This window comes from Triticum aestivum, chromosome 4D (genome assembly GCF_018294505.1).
Source record: "Triticum aestivum cultivar Chinese Spring chromosome 4D, IWGSC CS RefSeq v2.1, whole genome shotgun sequence".
Classification (NCBI taxonomy): Eukaryota; Viridiplantae; Streptophyta; class Magnoliopsida; order Poales; family Poaceae; genus Triticum; species Triticum aestivum.
Window position 1 is genome coordinate 360,610,419 of NC_057805.1, and position 16,738 is coordinate 360,627,156.

Consider the following 16,738-nt stretch of genomic DNA (forward strand, 5'->3'; position numbering starts at 1 on the left):
AGGGCCGGCCCGCTAGCATGCCAAATACGACACGACATGGGTTAAACGGGTCGTGCGGGTATGGAAGTTGGGCCTGAAAATACAGCCAAATAGGCAAAAAAAAATGCCCCCAAAACAGCACCCAGGCCTAACGTGCATGGCGTGTCGATGGGGCAATGCGTGGGCCTGAGGGCGTGGCACGCGTGCCGTGCCTGGGCCTCGCACGATTAGCGCGGGCCGTGCCATGCATGCCGGGAGGACAAGGAGGGTGGGGACAATGGCAGCTAGGGTTTCGCCCTCCCGAAGGACATTGTGGTGGCCGCTGTGTCCGGAATGGATCACGGCGCAGTGAGGAGTGGGAGGTCCGCCGTGGCCCCTGGGCCGGCGGCGTGGGTGCAGGAGATTAGGCCACCTAACCAAAGGACAACTCTGAATCAACATGGTGAGATAGAAGACACCGGCTGATATGCACGCTCCCAAATAGGCCATGTCGTCAAGAATTCAAGATTGACACATTTCAACCTTCCAAATATTTTCCTAGTAACTGCTATTTTCACTCGCAACAAGTCTAGGCAGGCGGGTGATCACCAATAGCGTAATCTATAGTTCGACGTCCAATTCTGGAATATGGCTTCCTTACAGATCCATTCAGTACACCAGCAGATGAAAGGAACACGCTGCTTAAAATTCCAGATTTTTCATTATTCATAAGATATACACAAACACGGCAGATTTGAAGCCAAGAGTCGATGGTCACTCAAGGTACGGCTTTGAAAAGGAAACATATATATACATTGCAGTGTCAAGACTTAGGTTAAGAAATACAGAATTGACTCCAATGGTAGCCCCTACTTGAATTTGCTCATTCATGATAGGTTAGGATGCAGAACATTTTTCAACACTTCAAGGAAGCAAATTATCTGTTACGGTCACGCTAAAGCATGAGTTTTGAGAAGTACTGCTCGAATTCTTGATCGATGGTTAGCTTCTTCTTCTTCTCCCCTGATTTTGATTGCCACATGCACAGTGTTAGTATTCACATATAGGCAGCAAACAGATGCAAGCAGAAATAAATGCGCGAGTGCTTTACCATTCTTGCTTGCTGGCAAAATCATGAAATCATCAATGCCATTCGAGTAAAGCGTCTCATCCATGATACGATCAGCAGAACCATCGACACCGCCACCTGCTAGCTCATTCATCACATTGCAGATTTTCTCAATGTCATCATCGTATGCTTGCAGCAGCAAACCTGAGCCATCATGCTCCAGGTGTGGCCTCACCCAGCTGTCAGTCTCTTTGGTGCCATAGCTATGAAAAGAACTGTAAGTGTCCGATGAAATGTTGTTGCTTGAGCTGCTGGATGCAGATGCCCGTTTTCTCATAGACCGGCTCTCGATTCCATTTATGGAGTCAACTTCGATGCAACCACCTAAAAGGCTTTGAGTATTCTCACACGAGTCCAATTCCTTGTAAACATTGGCCATGTCCACATTACAGTTCTTGTTGATGAAAATGTCATCACCTCCTAAGCTTTCTGTTCTTGCAGTCTCATCCTCCTGTGAAGTTCGTCGGTCCTGAAACTTGTATTTCAGCGATGACAGCCTTGTGTCACTGAGGTCATACTGCGACTTTCTTTTCTTAATTGGACTGTCAATGGGGTAAATTTTCTTCACGCTGTTGGAGCTGGAACTAAACAATAGCATTATAGTATGAGATATTACAAACCTAAATTTTATTTGCACATAACAGAGCATTAACCGATCAAATAGCCAACACAAAATATTCTCTATCTGTGAGAAGCAAGAGTATCTATCAGCACTTACAAGTAAAACAAGTGTGATTCATCACTCCCACTCTCCCATTTTGGTCGGTACTTTATTTAAGAGTTCTAAAAATATTCCTACCAAGCAAAACTGGAAACCAGTTTTACAGAACCAATATGAAACTCACAATGTGAGGTGGAGGCCCAGACTTAAATGCACTAGTTTTCCTACTTGACAAATGATTTTCTCATTTCGTTCAGCCACCACACTAGCTTTTCAGTCTCTTTTAATGATCCAATTTCCGAACATGTCCAATAGTTCTGATCAAGGTAAGGCCGCATCCGGCATTGCGGTGTATTATGACATTCCAGCTTTTCAACCAGTTTTGGGCTATTTACCTTTTGACTAAATAAGTTTTATGCATGTTTGAGATATGAAAAATCTGAATGGCAGGCATCGGAACTACACCTTGCCAATTTCACATGCATACAACTCCATATCTATATGGCTGTGTGCATCCTATGATGCAGAGACCGGGCAATCCCCTTTTCGAAAAGAAAAAAACAAATCCATATATCTATCGAATACAATTTCAGGTTGCTACATGCGCCAGGTTCATGTACCTCAACATCTCTACATATTTACATGAATTTCTATCCAACATCTTATACCGCAAGATATTTTGGTTAATCTCTCAAAAAATAAGAAAAAAATATGATATTTTGGTGAAGATTTGCATTGTCACAGCAGACCAGCGAACCATACCAATGTTGTAATATGTCATCTAGACCATGAACGATTAATCCCAGTTACCAAATTGACTTTCTCCGGTGTAACCTTGTGTATGACCAACCTAGTATAGGCCTATTTACATGCACGCAACACCTTAGATATAAAGTTGGAGGTGCTATCTGCTACGAAGTGTCAACTGCCATCTCTTTCCAGTGAAGCGAGATGAAAGAGACAGAGAAAGTACTGTAACTAACATCCAGAAAGGGAAAACCTTATCAGCTGGCCATTCAATAGGGAATGCTAACCGCTTGCTTTCAGTGTACGCCGGCTTAACTCCAACCTATTTGTGTTGCAGTATTATCCACCGTAACACAAATTCTGCCTAACCTTGCGCAGCTACCTCCGTCACAGACCCCACATATTTTCTTGGCAAAGTTCACCCGCACTCCTCCGATCCACCCAATCGTGAGCTTAAACGCAAACTAGCAAGCCAAAAGTAGTAAGAAACACGCGAAACACTTGGCTTTCCACTTTGAACTTGGAATTAGACAAGACCACAGGTTATAATCAGCTACAGTGGCAGAACCTCATAATCGATCCCCCATTTTCTCCGATGGAAATTTCAGTATCTCGCCCGGGTCGCATCCAAGCACTCTGCCTTAGCTATGAGCTTACTTGCTAACCGAAGCAAAGGAACAGCGAACATGGACAGATCAACGAGCTCCAACTAATGGCCGGCGAATCAGCACAGCGAGCTGATTGCCGGTCCAGGATGGAGGAGAGGAAGAGGGTGTCTCACTCACCAGCCTCCGAAGCTTTCGGTCTTCTGGTTGGTGGAAGCCGCCGCCGCAGCCGCCTCGTACCCTGCCATCCCACGACCTCCTCCGCCGTGATCCATTTGAGGCAGAGTGGGGCAGAGGACAGGGGTGTGGTAGTATCTTCTCAAGTGGCGGTGTGGCTTTAGGAAATGGAGAGGAGAAAGGACTGCGCACACACGTCGATGGTTTTGGCTGCGGCCGCTCGCATGTCAGCGGGGCCCCGCCGATTCGGCGATGCCTATCGGGTCTCGGGCGTCGGGATATATGCTGCGGAGCTGAGTCGGAGGGGCACTGTTTGGTGTGTGCTTTTCATTCATTCTACACAAGTACAACAGCCGGAGATCGAGGTCCGATCACAGACGATCTTGGCACCCACGTGACGCGCACGGGAAGCCCATGCTGTCGAGAGAACAATGGAAGAGAGTAGTACGACCGACCATCACAGATCCAAATGCTCCAATTATATGCCATCTAAACAGAACGGATCTCTATGCCACTCCTAGGTGCTTGAAAAGAATCGCATACAAATTTACACAATGTTTGATCAAGTTATGAAAAAAAATTATCGACACCTACAACACCAAATTAGTATCATTTGTATTTTCATAATAGCTACTATCTCTGTATTTTATCCGGGCATTGGATACCATATTCACTCCGTTAGATTCTGACACATGTACCATCTACTCCCTCCGTTCCTAAATATTTGTCTTTCTAGAGATTTCAAATGGTCACCACATACTGATATATATAGACATATTTTAGAGTGTAGATTCACTAATTTTGTTCCGTATGTAGTCACCATTTGAAACCTTTAGAAAGACAAATATTTAGGAACGGGGGAGTAAAAGACTTCATGGTTGAGCTTAAGCATAATGCACAAACCTCATTTTGGGATGGAGAGAGTATTTGCAATGAACAATATGCACAAACCACATCATATACACTTCTCATTTGTTCTAGACTCTTTCATACTTTTTTTTCAAACTTTTGTTCTAAAATAACTACCATCCACACATTAATTTATAACGTTTTTGTTCAAGGCTATGACACTTTCATATAATCTATTTGTCTTTGAAGATGCAATGCCAGCCACTCAAAACTACAATATCATGTAGCATTATACTATGTAGTCTACGATATTTTGTAGCATTAATTTGATTTTGAACGGGATGAACTACGACAATTAAATAAACATCTACATGTTTAGATGATATAAGGGCATCTCAAACGTGGACCCTCAAACCGCCTGCATACGTCCGGACCATTTTTGCCATCCAATGCGGTCATGTATCCGTCCGCTAGCAACACCAGATGTCTTTTTCCTGCACCGAAAGCAAACCGGGGGTCGTTGCGGGCGTCCGGACCACTGCCACACACGCGTCCGACAACCTGACCCCACCCAAATCCCCTCCCGCTCTCCTACGCTTTCTATTTTACGCGCGCGCCGCTTCCCGCGTCGCATTCATGTCGGCCCAGAGCATGCAGCGCCCAACATTGATCTTGCGCGATGTGATCGGACGGGAGTGCGGCTCTGACCGACGCGGCCTCTCGGGCGACACTGCTTCGTGGGAAACGGGCTCCGCCACGGCCGGTGATAGACAAGGTTAGAATAGCCTAGCCTAGTTCGCTATGGTGTAGTTGAAATATGTCTGAAATGTAAATGTTTTCGTTCGATTTATATGAAAAGCATCCAGTTTGCATGAATTTCGTTCGGTTCATAATTCGCTTTGAAATGTATGCGGGGAGGGTTGGATGGTTGGCTCCCGCATCAGTGTTCACGGGCTGATCCCCACCGGTCCGCGGACAGATACAATGTCCAATTTGAGGGTCAACATTGCACATGCCCTAAAGTGGCATTTATTCATAATTTGGTTGCCAAATCTCATGCATGCAATGCACTTGTACCTCACTAGTGGCATTATGGTTGTTGATAGTTGTTTTCACCCCCTGCCTCCCCGCTCCCCTAGCCTTTCCTCTCCCCCGCCGGCGGCCACTCCGGCCCCGGCGTACACTCTCCCTTCGTCCTCACCGGTGGCCTGCCTGGTTTGGGCGCTCTCCCGTCCCCATGGCTGACGGTTCGCGCAGTCCGCCGTCGGTCTCCTCCACTTACCCGCGGGAGAGGCCCGTGGTGTCGGGGCTGGGGCTCTCGGCCTCGCCCGGTTCGGCGCGCTCTTTGTCTGCTGGCACGGCGGCGGCGGCTGAGGTGGCGGTCCCGGAGCAAGGCTGGAACAGGCCGGGGCTGTCCCGCAAGGACATGTGGAGGCGCCGCCGTGCTCTGCGTCGCCAGCAGGGTGCTGGCGGCCAGACCGGTGCGGACTCCCCCACTTCATCGGAGAGAAGACATATCCCGCCGGACCTCTACGGGCTCTGTTTCAGATGCTTCCAAGATGGGCACAGGAGACAAGACTACAACAACGATCCCCTCTGCATCCGCTGCGGCTACGCTGGGCACGTCTCCTCGCAGTGCACCCTGTCACGCAGCCCTATGTCAGAGGAGGAGCTCCGGCGAGCGGTGATTGCCAAGGTTGCCAGGCGGCAGCCGGCACCGAGGCGGTCACCACCTTTGGGGGAGAGGCTGATGGAGCCTAGGCAGAGCGCGCTGCCGACGCGCATCTCGCCAGTCGCGCCCAGTTTCCCCCATGAGGTAGCCGGTGCTCCCTTCTTGGAGGTGCCAGCGGAGGTGTGCATCGTGCAGCGCTCGGTGGGCATGGATGATCTAGAGCGGAGGCTCCAGTTGGCGGTGGTGGCGTACGTGGGTGGCTCCAGGCCGCCAACATCCTGCGCGGTGGCGGCGGAAGCGATTTCGGCACAGTTGGGCATTCCAAGGCACAAGTTTTCCGTCCATAAATTTCACCCAAAGGACTATCTGGTGGTGTTTGCGGCACACGAGTTCAGGAACAGGGCGCTGGCGGTGCCGTTCGTGGAGCATCAGGGCGTCAAGATCTTCTTCAGGCCATGGCTTCGGCAGGCGCAGGCAACATCAAGGCTCATGCACGTCCAAGTGGACCTCATGATTGAAGGGATCCCCTCGCATGCCTGGTCTTGGGACACGACAGCGGAGCTTCTTGGCAGTTCTTGCCACATCGACGAGCTTGCGCCTGAAACGGAGAGCAGGGAGGATCTCTCGTTGTTCAAGCTGCGTGCCTGGTGCGTAGATCCTGACGAGGTGCCTGTTTTTCGGCGCTTCTGGGTGCCGGAGCCGCCGGAGTTGGTTCTGGACCCCGCGGCGCGTCGCATCAGGCATCGGCAGCTGCTGGAGTATCCTGCGTTCATCCATATTGGCAAGCTATGGGATTTCAACTCGCCGGACAACTGGAGGAGAGCAGGTTCGGATGGAGACAGCGGGCAGAGCGGGCTGCCGGACAGTGCGGACGGATCGTTCTCGGGCGGCGAGTGGACGGTGCACCAACGTGGTCGCGTGGTGTCTGCGATGACCGTGGTGCTGGCCAGAGAGGCCAGGGGCCGGCGACGGGCGGCGGCTCAGGCTGCAGATCCTACAGGCAGGTGCTGGTAGGTAGGCTGGGGCCATCTGACTGGAGGATACCGGCCATGATGTCGGAGGTGCCAGTGGGGCAGCTTATCCCACGCAATGCTGTGGTGAGTAGACCAGTGGCACGACCAGGACCAAGAGATTCAAAAAACGCACCAAACCCGGGGGCTACGCTGGTGGGACTGGCCCCACAGGTGGCCAATGTGGTGGTGCCAGCAGTTGGGCTGGTCACGCCGAGTCTTGGGATTGCCACGGGTGAGAAGAGACAAACCCCGCAGGTGGAGGCTTCGGAGCATGTGGTCTCCCAGCTGGCATTGGATCGTGGTGCAGGCCCCAAGGCAGACAAAGTGCTGGTTGGTGCTCAGGATATGGGTGTAGAGCCACAGGAGTCGGAACAATTGGCGTGGATCGAGATTGGAGAGGGCCGGGATCCGGTGCGGTCACCGCAGTGCTCGAGCAGAGAGACCGAGGTGGTGTTGGGGGATTCCAGGGCACATTTGATCCGGCAGGAGGCTGATCAGGTTGCACAGGCTGGGGACACCGAGGGAGGCACGCGGGCAACTGGCTGGGACCCGATGTCGGATGTGATTGCCTCTGACTCCCGGCCTGAGGCTCTGGTAGGGTCGGTGATGGAGACCGTATCCTCCTCGGATGGCGAGTGGGTGGGGCCCGTGGCGACCGGTCAGGAGATTGTTTTGGCATCTCCGGGGCGGGACCCAGACCGCATGCAGTTGGTGGGGGCGTTTGACATGACCACGTCAGGAGCCATGCAAAGGGAGGAGGCGGGCCTTTCGGACAAAGAGCAAGTTTCTTTGGGTAATATCTAATCCTTCTGCTCCGGTCTGCTGAAAAAATTGGCGCCACCACTTCTAAAGGAGATCGAGTCCATGAGAGGTGTGCGTTCGGGACAAGACCCGTTCACACCAAGGCGCAACACATGGTCCACTGGTGCTGGCAACCCGTACCAAGTCTAGGGCTTCGGCGGCAGAAACTGTTCTGCTCAAAGCTCTTGGCATCGCGGAGGATGACCTCGCCGTTTCAGATGGAGCGTTGGAGCAGCTGCGGGTCATCTTTGACTCGCCGCTACGCGAGCCTCAGCTCAAGGCGATAGCGGCCATCTTCGGGAAAACGGTGCCGGTTAACCTTACTGGTACTATGGAGAGTGTGATGGTCATGTAGAGTGGTCGGGCGAGTACGGACATTGGAGCACCCCTGCTTCCAAATGTCGTACACATCTCTGGAGATGGTTTGCTGGAATGTGAGAGGGCTCAACAGCCCAGCGAAGAAGGATGCGCTTAGGGAGCTCGCTGACTCGATGAAAGTAGCTATATGGTGTATTTTAGAGACTAAGGTCGTGCATGTAGACACATACATTATCATGCAGTGCTTAGGGCCGGCTTATGATGGTTTTGTGTATCTTCCTTCGTCTGATACTCGTGGAGGCATTTTTATTGCTTGGACTCCTCGAAGGTGTCAATATCCAACACGGTGCTGGATTCTAACTTCATCATGGGCTACGTTTCCCCTAGGGAGGGACAACCTTGGTGGCTATCGGTCGTGTATGGACCACAGGAGGATGCACAAAAGATTACCATGATGGAGGTGCTGACAACTAGACGAGGTCTCTACCCGGGGCCGTGGATGGCAGTGGGCGATTTCAACATGATTCTGAATGCATTAGACAAAAACAACTCTCTCTTGGACAGGAGAATGATGGGTCGTTTCAAGAGGTTTGTGGATGACAATGCTCTCAAGGAGCTGTTCTTACATGGCAGGCGGTTCACGTGGAGCAACGAGAGAGAAAACCCCACCTTGACCAAGATAGACCGGGCCCTAGTGTCGGTGGACTGGGAGCTCGCGTACCCGGAGTGTTTGTTGCAGGCCCTCTCCACCAACACATCTGATCACTGTCCCCTGTTTCTATCAATGGAAGACCAGCTACAACCGAGGAAAAGATTTAGATTTGAGTTGTTTTGGGTGAAGCTGGACGGATTCTTGGATGCAGTGCATGATGGATGGACTTGTGAGGAGAGCATCACGGACCCTTTTGTTCGGTTGGATGTGCTGCTTAGGAATTCTGCGAAGCACCTAACAGCTTGGGGCCAGCGGAAAGTCGGGAACATTAAGATCCAGATTGCGATCGCGAATATGGTAATCTTACGCTTGGATTGCGCTCAAGAGAGGCGATTGCTGTCGGATGGTGAACGATGGCTACGATGAGCTCTGAAGCTTTTGGTTTTGGGACTGGCCTCACTGGAAGAACTATAGCAAGGCAATGTTCCTGTCTACGATGGTCGCAGGAGGGCGACGCTAATACCAAGTTATTCCACTTGGTGGCAAATGGGAGGAAAGGAAAAAACTTCATACCCACGATCTCAGTGGATGGTCGCACTATAACAGACCAGGCTGGGAAGGAGGAGGCGTTCTTCGAGGCTTGTAGCGAGTTGCTTGGCACCTGTGCACCTCGCGAGCACACGCTGGATTTGGAGTTCTTGGGCATCGAACAAGTAGACCTGGCCGACCAAGACATGGTATTTCAAGAGGAGGAAATTTGGAATGTGGTGAAGGACATGCCCTCGGATCGCGCACCGGGGCCGGATGGTTTTATTGGGATTTTCTTCCAGAAATCATGGACGATCGTCAAGCGGGATGTGATTGCTGCTATGCATAAGATCTTTATCAACAATGGGCATGGATTTGGGAGGCTCAACCAGGCGCTGATCACGCTGATCCCTAAAAAACCGGATGCTTGCCAGATCAATGAGTTTAGGCCAATCTGTTTGCTTCATAGCATCCCGAAGATGGCCTCGAAGCTGTTGGCAACGCGGTTGCGGCCGCGTATGAGTGAGTTGGTCCACGTGAACCAATCGGCCTTCATCAAGGGAAGGAATATCCACGATAACTTTTTGCTTGTGAGACAGCTGGCAAGGAAACTTCACAAAAGGAAGACGAAGGGAGTAATGCTCAAGTTGGATATCTCGCGCGCGTTTGACTCCTTGTCGTGGCCTTTTCTTTTCGAGGTGCTACGGGCAAAAGGCTTCTCGAGCACTTGGAGATCCTGGATTTCGATCCTCCTCAGGACTGCCAGCTCGTGAGTGGTGGTAAATGGATGCGTAGGCTGGAAGTTTATGCATGCTTGTGGTTTAAGACAGGGGGACTCCATTTCCCCGCTCCTGTTTGTCATTGCGATGGATGTTCTCACGTCCCTGGTGATCAAGGCACATGAATTAAATGTGGTCAGCAAGATGCCAGGTTGCACGCCAATGCAAAGACTCTCGCTGCACGCTAATGATGTGATCATGTTTATTTGGCCTTGGAGATCGGACCTTTGGTTCCTCCAGCATGCGCTCTCGATCTTTGGTGAAGCATCGGGTCTCAGGGTCAACTTCACTAAATCCTCGGCTGTTTTGATCCGATCTGACGAAGAGGATGAGGAGCTGGTGCGTCAGGCGTTGCCTTGGCGGATGGAGAAGTTTCCCATCAAGTATCTAGGGCTCAAGTTGGGGATCAAGCAACTCACGAGATCGGACTAGCAACGCATTATGGACAGCGTGTTGAAACTAATGCCAGGATGGCAATGCGGCATGGTGACTAGGCCGGGCCGCCTGATCCTTGTTAATCAGGTGGTGCGCGCGCGGCCCACGCACCATCTGATCGTGGCTGAGGCACCCAAGTGGGTGCTGGAGAAGATTGATAAGGGTTGCCGCGCGTTCTTTTGGGCTGGGACTGAGGAGATCCAGGGAGGCAAGTGCGCGGTTGCTTGGAAAAGGGTGTGCCGTCCCAAAGAGTTGGGAGGCCTTGGAATCATGGATCTTTACAAACAGGGACTGACGCTCAGATTAAGGTGGGAGTGGTTGAAGTAGACAGATAAGGATCGACCTTGGCAAGGTTTGAACCTCAACTCGGGCAAAGATGTGACAAAGGCTTTCGACGGCTTGGTAAAATGGAATGTTGGCAAGGGTTCGCAAGTGCTGTTCTGGCGGGATAGTTGGATCAATGGTTCTAACATCAGCCAGATCGCGCCACTTCTCATTCGCAAGGTCAGGAAGCAAGTGGTTAATAGGAGGAAGGTCAATGAAGCGCTTCTCTTCCACGCTTGGACCCAGGATATTAGGGGTGACATGAACACAGAGGAGCTGCTCCGGTTCATAAGAATGTGGGAGATAATGCTCCAAATGGAGCTAAGGCCAAACATGGAGGACGTCCCAATCTGGCAGTGGGAGGCTAGCGGCACTTTTTTGGCAAAGTCTGCCTACAAGATGATGTGCCATGGAGGCGTTCGGTTTCAATGTGCTTTGGCAGTTTGGCGATGTTGGGCTACGCTAACGTGTAAGATCTTCATGTGGCTAGCACTTCAACACAGGATTTGGACATCTGACCGTAGGCACAGGCATGGATTGCAAGAGCATAGTTCGCCCTGCTTCCTGTGTGAGCAGGAGGAGAACACGGTCGAGCACCTTCCCGTGCAATGTGTGTATGCCAGGCAAGTATGGTTTCTCAGTTTCAGGAGACTTGGCATCGACACTGAGCTCACGCCTACCAGGGACCATACACTGGGCGATTGGTGGATGGCCTCCAGGAAGCGCATCAACAAGAGGGATCGCCAAGGTTTCGATACCCTATGCACATCGGCATGTTGGAACATTTGGAAACAGAGGAACGACAGAGTTTTTCGCAACAACACCACGGCTTCAGAAGCGGAAGTAGCTGAGGCAGTCCACAAGGAATTCCTTCTGTGGGCAGCAGTGTGAGGAAGAGGAGAACCCAATATCATAGAGTAGTCGCTTTGTGTGTGTGGAGTGGATGTCATGGTGACAGCCGCTTGTGGCTGGGCACCGGAATATAACCTCTTGTAATTATTTCTCTATCTTCTATAAAGCTAAGGTACGCATTTTGCGTACTCTCGAAAAGATAGTTGTTTTCACAAACTTGGTCAAACTTTCACATGTTTGCCTTTAGACAATATTTAGGGCATCTACAACCATGATGGGCTAATTTTTCCCCCAAACATTCGCCGGACGCGCACAATTAGTGTCTGGGCATGTCCAATTTAAGCTCCTATTTGTCTGTCTCTACAACCACACTCTCTCAAATTGCCTCCTTAGTTTAAACATTTCAAGCATGTAGTTCAGCAGCCAATAGGAGAAGCAACTCAGCAACCGACACGTATTTGTCCGTCTCTACAACCACACTCCCAAAAATTGAGCACGCACGCAAGTAGCTCAACGGCCAATAATCCTACACTCACGGGCAAACATGGAGGTTTTACGAACGCGTTTAATACTAATTAATTTCTCCCCCTAAAATTCAGGGGGTGGGGACCTGTTGAAAATATGCCCTAGAGGCAATAATATTGTATTATTATATTTCCATTCCATTTTCATAATTAAGAATTTATATTTCATGCTATAACTGCTATGATCCTAGAATATGTGATTCAGTGGAAAACTCATATGCACGTGTGGAATGATAAACGACAAAGAATAGATTCCTAGTCTCGCCTCTAAGACTGACTCAAGTGTTGTTGGTGATCATATTTTCCAGATCTTAGGATATCGTTAAGTGTGACGATAGTCCTAAAACAACATTGAGAGTATGACGTTAGAAGAACGTTCATATTGAATTGACCCAAACTTATTTGTTATACTCTAAGATAATATCGTCTGAAATCAATTGTTATATCATGAAGTGTTAACATGTGTTTTTAGTTCCTTAGGACATGAGAGTATCGTAGCCACTTCCTACCGTACGGTGTACTTTGGGGTTGCTCAAACGTCATCTGTAACACGATGATCATAACAACAACTTATAGGTTCATCGGAAAGTTTGACAGGGGACTAGATAGCTCAAGAGTGGGATTTGCTCCTCTGATGATGGAGAGATATTCTTAGGGCCCTCTCGGTGTGACGGAATCCATCATCATCTGGCCAGACATTGGTGACTATGTCACGGGGATGCCAGAACACTTCAACGAGAAAGAAGAACAAAACCGGCAACGAGGATGTCGGTATAGTGAGCATGTGAATGACTCGGGAGGATGCCGATGCATCTCGGGTTTTATAATGTATCGTGAAGCAAAGGAAACATCACATGAAAACCAAAGGTTCACTCAGACGTCGTTCGTGTAATCACGGGAATCGATATGGACTTCCACGGTTCCTCTATCGGTCATTGAATGAAGGGGTTTCGTTCATATCTATGATTTACCGAACCTATCAAGAATTTATTTGTCGAATTGTTCCATTGATATTCGGAATAGTTTCGAGAGGAACTGGAAGCGTTTCAGGGTCACCGGAAGGGTTTCAGAGTTTATCAGGCAATACCGGATATTACCGATAAATAATATATAGGTGGAAAATGTTTCTGGAGATGTTAAATTAATAATAAAAGGATCTAGTAATTATTAGAAGGCTTTTATAATTAATTGAATACCAATGGGCCTTAAGAGGCCTAGTGGTGGAAGGAGAATTGCGCCAACATGGCCAAATTAGGGGAGGCGCCCCCGTTTTCCTAGTGGGAGCTAGAGGCCTAATTGGACTAGGGGAGAGACTCCTCCCTCCCCTAGGTCGGCACACTAAGGAGGGGAGCCTTCCCTCCTCCCCTCTCAACCTATATAACTAGAGGCTTGGGGCTATTTTGAACACACAACTTTTGGAGCCTCCTCTAGTCTTCTAGTTCTAGTTCTAGTTCTAGTTGACCAATTAGAGCTTGACCTAGATCCTCTAATCCTCATAATGAGAAGCCCAGTGTGGTTCCAATATCCTCCCTCTAATTCTCCGGCGATGGTTAGCTCTGGACGGTGAAGTGCTACCAGATCGTGAAGACCGTGCGCTTGCAACCAAGTAGAGAGGTCGTGCTTTCGGTCTTCTGTTCGAGGTATCATTCGTGGGTGGTTTGCGAGATCACTCATCGACGGTTCGAGGACCTCTAAGTACGATCTACACCGACTCATCCTCTTTCGCTGCACTCCGGAGTCGGTAACGATCGTGATCCAAATCGTTTATGCATCTTCATACTGTTCCTAGGTGTTCGTAGGGCGATTTTTTTAATTTTTACTACATTTCCCAACACGCCCTTCCTCTCTATAATCCCAATCAAATGATGCCACCTATGCATGTCGGTGAAAACTGTAAAAATCCTTCCGTGAGTATAACATTGCTCCTCAACAACCGACACAAGCATGCAGCTCGGTAACCAGCGCGAGCACGCATTCAGTTCGCGCGACTAGCTACGACCTCAAACATGGGCACAAGAGCGCAAGAGCTCTGGCCTCGGACGTGGGCACGGGCTTCGATGCGCGAGCTCCTGTCCCGACGCGCGCGAGAGGTCCTCTTCGGCCGCGGGCGAGGTCCTCTCTAACGCAGGCGGGAGCTCCGGCGTGCGAGCTCCTCTTCGATTGCGAGTGAGATCCTCTCCGATGCGAACGCGAGCTCTAGCGTGAGAGCTCCTCTCTGGCCTCGGAGGCAGGCGCATGCTCTGGTACGCGAGAGCTCCTCTCCGGCCTCAGACAGATGCGGGCTTCTCTCTAACCATGGGCACGAGCTCCTCTTTGGAAGCAGGCACGTGAGCTTCATCCTGTTCCTTGCCCAGGAAAACAGAGAGATGAGAGGGAAAGGGAAAAAGATGTGAGGCTACAGGTGGGGCTAGGTGGATTGAGCTAACATAGAGGATGTGTCCGGGCTATCGAACACCCCCAAACTTATAGGGAGGAAATAGGGGGTCTGGTTGGGTGGACTTTTTCCTTCTCTCAGATATTCAAACACTGACTGGGTTCAGATGTTTAGGAAGACTTTGAGGATCCGGTCGTACTCTTGTAGATGCTCTTATAAGCATTCTTCTAAATCATGAAGGGAGTAGCATTTGTACGTCTGCCGCCTATGGATGTTCCTAAACGACTCCTTTGCAGCTATCTTGAATCGTTGATTGGTGCTCCGCAGGATCCGGTTGATGTTCCAGTGAAGGGAAAAGGAGTAGTTTCCCTTCTAATCCCTGCTTCGAAACAAAATATTTTTCAGGTACAACCCCGTGATACGTCTCCAACGTATCTATAATTTTTGATTGTTCCATGCTGTTATATTATCATTCTTGGATGTTTTACATTCATTTTATATCAACTTTATATCATTTTTTGGGACTAACCTATTGACATAGTGCGCAGTGCCAGTTGCTGTTTTTTTGCTTGTTTTTTACATCGTAGAAAATCAATACCAAACGGAGTCCAAACGCAGCGAAACTTTTTGGAGAATTTTTATGGACCAGAAGGAACAACATGGGCCAAATAAGTATCAGAGGGGTGCCCCGAGGGGGGCACAACCCACCTGGGCGCGCCTGGGGGCCTAGGCGCGCCCTGGTGGGTTGTGCCCACCTGGTGGCCTCCCACACCGCCTCTTCGCCCTATAAATACCCAAATATTACAGAAACCCTATGGGAGTCGACGAAACACAATTCCAGCCGCCGCAAGTTCCAGAACCACGAGATCCAATCTAGACACCATCACGGAGGGGTTCATCATCCTCATTGGTGCCTCTCCGATGATGCGTGAGTAGTTCATTGTAGACCTACGGGTCCGTAGGCAGTAGCTAGATGTGGCTTCCTATCTCTCTTTTGATTCTCAATGCAATGGTCTCTTGGAGATCTATTTGATGTAACTCTTTTTTGCGGTGTGTTTGTTGGGATCCAATGAACTTTGAGTTTACGATTAGATCTATTTATCCATGAAAGTTATTTGAGTTTTGATCTCTTATATGCATGATTATTTATAGCCTCGTATTTCTTCTTTGAATCTTTGGTTTAGTTAGCACTGGTGCGCGTCGGTCCTAAACAAACGGTTTTTAACCCCTTTCCGTGACGGCCTTCGGAACCGTCGCCAAGTGAGTGTGTGCGATAGGGTGTCCTTCCCACACGAACCAGAAACCGTCGGGGATATGGAACAGTGATCCAGAGGCCTTCCAAAATATAATCGTGTGCGATGCAGCACACATTAAATTCTTTCGCACGTGTGGTATCGGTGATTGAGCGTTTCTAATGACGCAGTGAAACCATACGGTCTGTCGTAATGAACCATTTGGGAAACAGTATGTAAGGCACACGGGCCAACACATGAACTATGTGCAATTTGTGCCCCATCGCACACGAGTTTTCTGCGTAACCCGTCTGCCATGCTAGACTCCATCGCACACGTTTTCCAACAATTACCGTTTGCGATAATGTTCTATCACAAACGGTTCAGGAGCCCCTTCGCACACATACAAGTGCTGCAGACCATTTGTGATTTGTTAGGTATCACCGACGGTTGCCGCAAGAGTGACGTGTGCTTTTCGTTTGGGATCCCACACATTTCCTAAAAAAAAATACGACTGGGATTGTATTTTGCATTGGGCACGATTTACTCCCAGTTCTCGTGTGTGATAACGCGATATCACAGACGGTTCCGGAGAACCTACGTACACGTAGTAGCGCTGCAAATCGTTTGCGATCTGCTGTGTATCACCGACGGTTCCACTACGATTGACGTATGCTTTTCGATGTGGATCGCACACACTCATTTAGTTGAACCGTGTGCAGAGCAATTGCCAGGTTAAAACAAAAATATCCCATTTTGAATCGGCATGCAAAAAGCAAATTCGCCACAATATTCAATTGAACAAATAAACAAAAATATCCCATTTTGAATCGGCACGCAAAAAGCAAATTCGCCACAATATTCAATTGAACAAACAGTGTCCACAGGAAGAATATTCATTAGATTTCGCAACAATTGCAATTGAACATATGGTAGCTAAATTCCAATGATTTGTCCACACATATATGCATTACATAATTAATCATAGTGTACGAAATACGAAGACCTCATCAGATGAAAAACAATGGATCCATGCGTTATATGTTTAGCGGCTAACTCTTACTCAATGTGTCAGGAGAACGCATGGTGAAATCTTCATTATCACCAG

At 49.3% G+C, this 16,738-nt stretch overlaps 1 protein-coding gene across 2 annotated transcripts; it reads right to left on the bottom strand.

The window, feature by feature from the left end:
* Positions 1-660: 660 nt before the first annotated feature.
* LOC123097915 (protein FAR-RED ELONGATED HYPOCOTYL 1) lies at positions 661-3,574 on the bottom strand. Of its 2 annotated transcripts, none has more exons than XM_044519763.1 (3): positions 3,281-3,574; positions 1,070-1,671; positions 661-981 (listed from the first exon to the last, which is right to left on the bottom strand). In XM_044519763.1, the coding sequence occupies exons 1-3, from the start codon at positions 3,373-3,375 to the stop codon at positions 914-916; spliced, it is 765 nt and encodes a 254-aa protein (XP_044375698.1). In that variant the 5' UTR covers positions 3,376-3,574; the 3' UTR covers positions 661-913. The 2 variants fall into 2 exon arrangements, with proteins under 2 accessions (XP_044375698.1, XP_044375699.1); XM_044519764.1 differs by having other exon boundaries at positions 1,070-1,665; positions 3,281-3,538.
* Positions 3,575-16,738: the final 13,164 nt, after the last annotated feature.